General features: G+C 40.9%; 1 protein-coding gene across 1 annotated transcript in view; it reads right to left on the bottom strand.

Annotated features, from left to right (window-relative positions):
* Positions 1-632: 632 nt before the first annotated feature.
* CACHD1 (cache domain containing 1) overlaps positions 633-10076 on the bottom strand; it is a 226490-nt gene continuing 217046 nt past the window's right edge. The window contains exon 27 of the mRNA XM_012442790.3: positions 633-2353. Within this exon, the coding sequence (XP_012298213.2) occupies positions 2115-2353 (239 nt within the window). The 3' untranslated portion in view covers positions 633-2114. The remainder of the gene's footprint in view (positions 2354-10076) is intronic.

Below are 10076 nucleotides of genomic sequence, written 5' to 3'. Positions count from 1 at the left end.
GAGGCAGAGGTTGCAGTGAGCTGAGAGATCACACTGCTGCACTCCAGCTTGGGTGACAGAGCAAGACCCATCTCAAAAATGAAAACAAACAAAAAAAACCCTAAAAACAACAACAACAACAACAACAACAACAACAACAACAAAAGATACAAAATGCATTTCGTTATTGTGTTTGTATGTTGGTACCTATTTCCTATTTAAGCTCTAAGTTTTGTAATTCTTTTCTTGAAAACACCAAGTTTCCATTCCACTTCTCCCTCTTCAGTCAATTTCATAACACAGTTTCTCAATCTTAGCAAACAAACCAGTATCCCATGAAGAAGTTTAATTTTCTCAGAAGGCAGGAAACTCATTCAATCCTTCTAGCAGTTAGAGAAGAACCCCTTATTAGTGACATGAATTTAGATGCTCAGGAAGGGGGAGCTATGTTCTACACATATGTATTCCTTTATATTGTTAAGTTGTTTGCATGTTTGATCTAGATGGTCATGAAGCCCCCCGAAGCTGACTGCAGCATTGAAAGGAGGTCTACTTTCAGTTTGGCAACTGATCTGCTAGGTTACAAAGTGAAAGTAATTTGCCTTGAGGCACAAGGAGTGGTACTTAACAAATCACTGTAGCCACTAAAATGATCTGTTGCATACAGTTTATTTCATTAGATTGCAATTTTATACACAGTATGAAGGGGTTTCCTGATAGCACATATATAGTTTACTTTCTGTACTGCTGAAGAACCAATTGTTTTTTACATTGTATCATAATACCCTATTCATTAAAACATTATTCAGTGAATTTTTTCCAACTACATATAAACGGAGATTTACCACACACATTCTTTACCACGGTGCAAGAATGTCTTTATAACATATTTGAATCACAACATGTGAGTCTAAAATACATCACTGTAATTAAAACACTACTTTAAAATTACAATGCCCCATGTTATAGTAGCCAGATTTGATTAATTCCTGTATAAATCACAAAGCAGTTTGGTGGATAAAGTCTTGGATAACTGGTAGCAGCTTTTAACTGTGATATCAAAAAAATCTTTAATTAAGAACCAGACTTTCACAATTTAGAAAACTTCTTCCCTTATGTGTCAATATTCTCAGTCAAAATGGGACATTTAAAAATTTGTAGTCTCTAAAACAAGGAAAATAAATCCAACCCTCCCTTAGCTGAAAGGATGCGGTTGTAACATTAGGTTTCCTAGAAACCTAAGAATAGCATTGTACCAGGAGTGGAAACAAGTCATAAGAAACACATTTCTTTTAAAACCTCTTGGATTCCTGTGCCTCTCCCCATCTCTGTCAAACACAGAGAAAGAATACTGCATTACAAATAAAGATGTGTTTCCATGAAATGATGTAAACAAGTCAGAGAGAAAGATTTCTTCATTTTCCTATTTTGTGGAGTGGGGCAGTGGGATATCAGTTAAATAAGAAACAGAGCTCCTTAATCAAAGAACCACTTCATCACACACAAAACAGCTCGGGGTAACTGCTGAAAACTTCTCCTGTGTTTCCTTTCCTTTTCCCCAAAGTTTGAGAATGTTTGAAAGTTCAATAAATAGTAGAAAAATAATCCTTTACTTAGAAATTTTGAGATGCATCATTTAGAGCATAACATGAGTTCCATACAGCAATTGTGGTATCCAGGTACCGCTAAGAAACAAAGCGAAATCTTCAACGCACACATTTGTATCTGCGTGTGCCACATTCCAGTCTCTGGGTGAGCAGATTTTCCTCTCTTCCAGTTAAGGAGAGCTGAATGCTTCTGGCTCTTCGGAACATTCCTCTGGCTCAGCTTCACTTGCAGGGTTCGTCTGTGTTTGGAGGTTCACCTTCTGTTCCCTTCCATTAGCGTTATGGCAGGTTCGTTTATCAGGCTTATTTCCCCTCCATTTCAGAACCGGCCTCACGTCTTCACAAATGGGGTTTTGTTGTTGTTTCTCTCCTTTTTAACCATGTCAACAGGCAGGAAATGACTCAAACAACTCTGCACAAAGCACAAACACAAGGGAGGTCTCTTGCTGTGGGTTTTAAGCTGGCTTTTTCTTTCCAGAACATTCCATAGCTCCCAGATCTCGTCTTCGCGTAGAGGTGAGGAGATCGTTAGCATTCTGCATCAACAGTGTGTACTGTCACAGCCGCCTGTAAGTGGTGGCTATGATGAAGTGTGGGGTGGTGTGACCGGTAGTGGTGGAACTTGTGACTTAGGAGGGCAGCAGTCTGCGGGGGGGTATCCAGGTCTAAGTCCTCATCATGGTTTCCCACGTCGACCCCGGCTGACAAGGGGTCATTGTTGCATGGAGGATTTTCACTGTCCTCCTGTGGGCTCATGGTGCTGTAACCTAGAAAAAGAACAGAACAAACATGCAGCGGAGAGCCTCAAGACGCAGACAGAAGATTTCACTTACAATTTCTAGGGCACTGGTAGATATTCCTGTCTTTGCAATACATAGGTGCAAACATTGGCAGACTGTCAGTAGATGCTAAAGTAATTTTTTTTTTAAAGAGATTCAGTGATAACTCTTTTTTTTCCCTTTAAAACAGTGACACAATAAATACGTAATCAGACAGCTGAGAAAGTATGGCGGAGAAAAAAATAAACAAGAACCGTCACTCAAATCCCCAAAATGGCAACACAAAAATGAAAATCACCCTACATCCCATCATCCCTGGATAGCCACCACTGAGGACCTATCTGTCTACACTTCTACCTAAGATAAAGATGATCTTTTTTTATTAAAGAAATCTAAAAAATGGGCAGCTTCAAGAAGATCTGAACAGGACTCAGATCAGATGGGGCTGGTGGAGAAATCTGGGCTTCAAAATGCCTGAATGTGATGCTGTAATAGAACAAAAAGAACTATCACCATCACCTGTGCACTTGCTCAGTAGCAGGCACTTGTGTCAGGTAATTCTTGCACACCAATGATGATATATGTTAACATCCATTTTACGATTCAGGGAAATGAAGATCAGAGAGGTTAAGGAACTTGCCCAAAGTTCTAGTACCTAAAGAAACACTAACTCCACATATACCCACAGCAACTAGCTGTGGAATCAACTGTTCTCTGTGTTAGCTGGCTCACCGTATTTAAAGTTTAATTTCTTTTGGTATTCTAAGTAATACATGTTTCAAAGGCAAATGCCCTTGCTGATCAAAGGATTCCATTCCGAGATTCCTGGCATGTTTTTAAATATTGCAAAAATCTCCTTTAAACATTTTGAGAAGTGACAGCTCATTAATATTTCCACTGCATCTACAGTTAGCATCAATCAGCTCTTACTCGTGAGTAGTGCTAGTCACATTCATGGCTGCAAAACTGACGTTCTTGCATGCAGCCAAGCAGGAGTCATTTGTGGTTGAAACTGTATGCTCTGTGCAAAAATTCTGTCCTCAATGAAACATTATTCAAATGATAGCATTATTTAGCTGTCAGTCCAACTTAACAAATATTTACGGTGTACCTACAATGTACAAGTCACTGTGTGTTGGGCACTGGAAGACATACAAAGATGAAAGCCTGGTCCCTGCACAGGGAGCTCAAAAGCTAGTGTTTGAGAAGTGAAACAAATATAAGCATTGGTCATTCAATTATTCATTTATTGAAGGCCATTATGGGGCTGGAGTGGGAGACAAAGGAAAATGAATAAGAGACGTCATCTTTCCTTAATGACTTTATAGTCGAGTTTGAGACAGATGCTCCCAAAGCAAAGCTTCCTCGTCCACAGACAATGGTAAGGAACTTGCCCAGATAATGTTAAGTGCGATAACTGAGGTATAACTAAAATCTAGAAGAGGGAATATCTAACTCTGACTAGGGGAATAAGGAATCTTCAGAGAATGTATATTTTAGTTGGGCTTAAGTGGATGAGTAGGAATTTGGTAAGTGGCTATGAAGAAAGGAACAGGATAAGCACAGCCATAGAGGTGTGGATATAAAGGCCATCCCTGTTCCACATGGCTTGGATGAGTGCTAGCAGGTAGCTGGAGAGTAGGGCAGGTGGGAGGCAGAAAGTTAAGTCAGATCAGAAAGCCCATGCCAAAGAGTGGCAAACAGAGAGACCATACAAGATCTGGGCAGACCCAAAAATGGCATGATTGTTTGTTTAGAGGATGGAGGTTTGAGAGATGAAAGGAAAGACAGGGAGCAGTTAGGAGGTTATTTCAACAGCCCAGGTGAGGGATAGAGAATTAAAACTAAGGCAGTGGGATTGAACAGATTTAAAAGCTATCTCAGTGTCGGAGGCAAGAGAAGTTGGTAAGTCATTAGATGTGGGCGACTGTGGGAGTGGGGAGTGGTGAAAGGTGACTACAACTTCAAGTTATAATGATAAGAAAGGATAATTCACAGAGTGAGTCTCAGGAAAGAAGGCAAATTTTGTTTATGCACACCTTGATTTTGAGAGTCTGTGGGTCACTATGTGGAGATGTTGAGCCAGAATCACAGAAGTGTCATCTGCAAATTCAGGGCAGAAGAGGAAGTGTTCACTGACGTAAGTGTCCACCATGACTGGGTGCCTTCTTGGTGCCAGGTGCCAGTCTAGAGGCTGGACAGAAAAGGTTTAAGTTGAGGCCTCAGCTCCTGAGAGGCCCATGGGCAAGAAGGGAAAACACCCATGAGCTAAAACAGCACACAAAAGGAATTCCAAAACCAGTGAACTTGGTTTAGATCCTTGAGGAGGTGACAATTAGGCAGTTCTGATGAGAGAAAAGGGGCTCAGCAGGTAAAGACAGGGGTGTAAAGGCACTTCAAGCAGGGTGCAAGCACATGCAATGGCACAACAGCTGGAAGGGCTCTGGTGGCTTTTGGGAATGGCGAAAGCTGGGGGCGGTGGGAGATAGCACTGGTCAGACAGGCTAAGACCAGGTTAAGAAGGCTGGCTGAAGCTATGAGCTATGATCTAGTAGTGGACAGTGGGAGTGGGCAGGAGGCAAGGGAGAGGCTGGACAGATGGAAGGTAGGATCATAGGCTCAAAGGACACAGTGCTGGAGCATGGGCCTGGAGGAGATGGCAAGGACCTGAGGTAGGGCAGTCACAGTATGTAGACTGTTCAAGTGTAGAGTAGGCTGGATTTGGTGTCCAGATGGACTGGCCTGGTGAAGATGCCAGGGAGTTGACATCCTTGGAAAAGGTCGAGGTTTCCAGGTTCAGACGCTTGAGCAAACAGTGATGCCTTTACCCAGGATTGAAAGACCAGGAGCCAGAATCAGTTTCTCAGCTTTAGCAGTGCTAAGTCTGGAGTGTTAGATTGGATGCTAGGCTCCAAAACCTAAGTCACAAACTGCTGTGTATGTTGAAAACACCTTATGCTATACATGTAAAGGATTAAAGTAGAAAACATGATTTTAGCAAAATCTCAGTGATTATTCAAACGCTTCCTGGATAGCTTCCCGTCTCTGCTCATTTATAAGCACCCACACACGAACTGGTAATTCATGTTAGCATTCGAGGTGTTAGATTCATGGTGGCCCTTATGCTTGGCTCACCCTCCCACCTTCCCTCATTTTGTTATTATTCCTCATGTTTCAGTTGGAAAGTCTTCTCTGGGAAGCTTTCCCAACCTATTTCCCCCACCCACGTGCAGTCCCGCCAGCCCACATGGGGGCTGGTGCCCCTTCTGTGATTTTACATGCATTCTGCGCATATCTCTTAGATTTTGCCATATTATAATAAAAATATAAGGCTATCCATCTATTAGCAAATTCTTTCTTAAATAATGTTCTTGTTTATCTTTGTACCCCTAATATTTAACACAGTGACACACACAAAGCAGGCACTTAAAAACAACTGCTGTCCCCCCTCGTCCCCGCTGCCAACGTATACTATACTCCCAAGGCAATGACATCAATGAATTTTGTAGTTATCTGTGGCTTTGCCTGGTATGAAATTCACTAGTCTTATCTAATAATAAAGACATTCTACGATACACTGGGCTGTATCTAGGGGTTATGACAGAATCCACTGACATTCTAACCTGGCTGGTCACAGGTCCTAGGTTCATACCCAGGATGGTAGTGATGGTGCAGCTGTCTCCAAGGCAACTCAAAAGGGCACCTATCTCTTCATCTCAGGATGACACCCCCATCTCTTCTGCTACTGCTATCTATCTGCTAAGAACCTCAACAGAGGTGCTTTCAGAGTAAAAGTCTCATACTAGGGCCATTCCATTTAATTTCCTCACCGTGATACCATTGCTCAACCCTTCTGTAACTTCTTCTCATTTCAATAATTAATGGAAATCTGAAGGGGCCAGGGAAGAAGGGAACAGCAAGTTATGGAGAAGCAGGAGAAAGACAAACATTTTCTTATTCAACAAATTGTTTACTCAGTGCCAGGCAATTCTGTAGAGCACTGGGAAGGGTGATGAATTAAGACAGACATAGTCCCTGACTCATGAAGGAAGAAGCACTATACAAAACACAAAGGATATCTACAAACACTTTCAAGGAGAAACTTCCTTACTATCCAAAGGCTTATGCAGCAAAGTGTCTGCAAAGACAATCTCAAGTGAGAAATGAGCTTTAGAAAGGAGGTCAGGTGTCTTTAAAGAAGAGCCAAGATTAGGTTTTTGTTTTTTGCTTATATATTTGTCTGATGGTTGCTAAGAAACTTTGATTATAAAGGATGTGAGGTCCCTCTGGGGACTCACTCACCATCTCGTGGCCACAGTGAGTAACTGCAGGAGAATATTTGTGCACCTCTAGAAAATGGGCCTTATGTTCACCTACACAGTTTTTTGGCCAGATTTTTAAGGTTCAGCATTTGCTTTTTAAGTATTTTGGAATTTGCCACGAACTAGGGGGAAATCTTCCTCTACAAAGAAAAAAGTGTTGCCTAAAATACACTTACATAAAGTTTCTGATGAGATAGTAACCAAAATACAAGTTCACAAGGAACAAATAATATAATGGTGTTCTTTGACTTAAAAATAAGCCAATAGATAGATGATTAGACAGAACATGATATTTTTAAGAGAAACAGGCACAGCAGATAGATAATTAAAAACATACACAGGGAGTAATTGTGAGGGTAACACTGCTGAAAACCAATCATTCTAAGTGGTCTTAGCCTATTGACCAAAATGATTCTACTTCCAAAACACATTCTCAATTTGAGTAGTTTTTCTTAAGATACAACAATTAAAATTAGATTCTTTTGAAAAACAAAATTCTGCTGGCCACACAAAATATTTCTGAATAAAAATACACCCTAAAGTTTCTAAGTTTAGCTTGGTAACACTCAATTTTAATTCAATTCTAGGATCCCAACTCTGAACCATACCATGAGAGCCTAGGCCATTCGGCAGTCATGTATTTATATACTTAATTCTTTTGAGTTTCCTTTTGTGTAACACACTTGAGGATTCACACGGAAATATGCGTATCAGGGAGCACAGAATCATGGCACCACAATCCTACCATTCGAGGGCCAGTCAATACCACGTTCCTCCATGTTCATAATTTACTCGCAGATAAAAGTGAACTCTTGCCCCTTTCCTTCTTTGTTCCACTCTTTTAAAGGAAGCTGTCATATTCCACCTTTGATCAATCATATGAATACCTGCATTTATTTATAGCTTCCACCTAGACTGTAAATTCCTTCAGGACAGGGTGGGCACACAGGTAGGGAAGTCAACCCTGAGCACCGTGCCTATCATGTGTCATTGCATTTAATCCTCACTGCAACTTCACCCAGCAGGTTTTGTTTGTTTGTTTTTGCTTTTTTTTTTTGAAACAGCTCTGTCTCAAAGAGCTCTGGACTGGAGTGCAGTGGTGCAAACATGTCTCACTGCAACCTCGACCTCTGGGGCTCAAGTGATCTTCCCACCTCAGTCTCCTGAGTAGCTGGGACTACAGGCACGCACCACCATGCTGGGCTAATGTTTTTAGTTTGTAGAGACAGGGCCTCACCATATTGCCCAGACTGCAGTAAGAATTGTTAATCCTACCTTTAAGTATTAGGAAATTGAGGTCTAAGGTAGCTCACTAAGGTCTCAACAGCTTGTGGGGAAAAAAAGTGGAAGAAGTAGGCTTGAAAGTGAATTGGCTTGACCTTGTGTCCTAAGTTCTTCCCCTATACCAAGCTGTCTTGAGGAAACAACAACTTCCATCTGTAACGCCCTCCACAGTGTACTAGGGTATAGACATGCCTTGTTTAATGACAGAGATACATTCTGAGAAATTTAGGCAATTTCATCATTGCACAAATGTCAGAGTATACTTACACAAACCTGGATAGTATAGCCTACTACACACCTTGGCTATACAGTGTAACCTATTCTTCTGGGCTACAAACCTGTACTACATGTTACTGTACTGAATACTGCAGGCAACTGCAACACAATTGCACACAATACTGCAGGTAATACTATAGCTACTTATATATCTAAACACAGAAGAGGTACAAGAAAAATATGGTATAAAAGATTTTAAAAGATGGTACACCTGTATAGAGCACTTTTATAAATGGAGCTTGCAGGACTGGTAGTTGCTCTGTGTGAGCCAGCGAGTGGTCAGTGAATGTGAAGGCCTAGGGCATTAGTGTACACTACTGTAGACTTTAGAAACACTACACACTCTATTTATTAAACAGTTTTTTCTTCCTTCAATAATAAACATTTGTTTACTGTAATTTTTTTGCTTTATAAACTTTTAAACTTTTTGACTATTTTGTAATAACAGGTTAAAATACAGACACAAGGTACAGCTGTGCAAAAGTATTTTCTTTCGTTATATCCTTAGTCTATAAGCTTTTTTTCTACTTTAAAAATTTTTACATTTTACTTTTAAAACTTTTTGGTTAAAAACTAAGACACAGACAGGTGCAGTGGCTCATGCCTGTAATCCCAGCACTTTGGGAGGCTGAGATGGGTAGATCACCTGAGGTCAGGAGTTCGAGAGCAGCCTGGCCAATATGGTGAAATCCTGTCTCTACTAAAAATATAAAAATTAGCGGGGTGTGGTGGTGGGCACTTGTAATCCTAGCTACTCAGGAGGCTGAAGCAGGAGAATTGCTTGAACCTGGCAGGTGGAGGTTGCAGTGAGCCAAGATCATTTCATTGCACTCCAGCCTGGGGCGACATAGCAAGACTCTGTCTCCAAAAAAAACCAAAATCCACGAATATAACTAAATGACAGATAACACACCAAAAAAAAAAAATTTTTTACCACAAATGAGATCCTTAATATGTAAGAAATGATACAGTTTTGAAGTGCAGTGAGCCAAGATCACGCCTTTGCACTCCAGCCTGGGCGACAAGAGCAAGACTTCATCTCAAAAAAAAAATAATAAAGAAAGAAAAAGACAAAAAAAAAAAAACCAAAACTAACGCGCGCGCGCGCACACACACACACACACACACTACCCCCGGCCTACACAGGGTCAGGATCATTAAGATGTCACTAGGCAATAGCAATTTTTCAGCTCCATTATAATCTATGGGATCCCTGTAGTATATGTGAAGTGGTGTTATGCAGTGCATAGCTATGCATAGCAGATGCCACTACATTCACCAAATAGGAGAGCAGAGCATACGCAGACGAGCAAGAAGTGTGCTGACAATACAATTAGATTTCCTTCTTTAATGTATGTATATATCTTCGCCTCTAGGCATCACTGGGACATTAACTCAATGCCACCATTTTTAGTGACCCACGTACAGGTTCAAGGGGTGCCAACATGCACTTAAATTCTATTGATTTTATGATCCATTTGGAATATGGGGAGTGTCAATGCCTTCCCCCTCCTTTAGTGTTGTATTCTGTCTGCACGAGGAACTATTTTTCATTCCTTGGGGATAACAGGGATCCAATTACCATGAAAAATGAAAGGAACCAAGCCCTGAGCCAGATGCCTTGGTGTTCAGATGCTGACATCGAACCCCTCCTTTTATCTAAGCTGTTGCTTCATAGGCCATTTTACTAAGACAATGGGAGAGGATAGTAGAACATCATAAATATCACTCAGAATCCCAGTTTGGTATTGACGCAATTTCTACTGAGGGAGAAAGAGAAAAAGGATTCAGTATTTGAGAGAGAGGAAAAGGATTCAGTGTTTCTGTTG

Source organism: Aotus nancymaae, unplaced genomic scaffold (assembly GCF_030222135.1).
Source record: "Aotus nancymaae isolate 86718 unplaced genomic scaffold, 86718_ANA_hifiasm-v0.15.2.pri h1tg000007l, whole genome shotgun sequence".
Lineage (NCBI taxonomy): Eukaryota > Metazoa > Chordata > Mammalia > Primates > Aotidae > Aotus > Aotus nancymaae.
The sequence above is the reverse complement of the archived record's forward strand: the minus strand, read 5'-3'. Positions and strand labels throughout refer to the sequence as shown.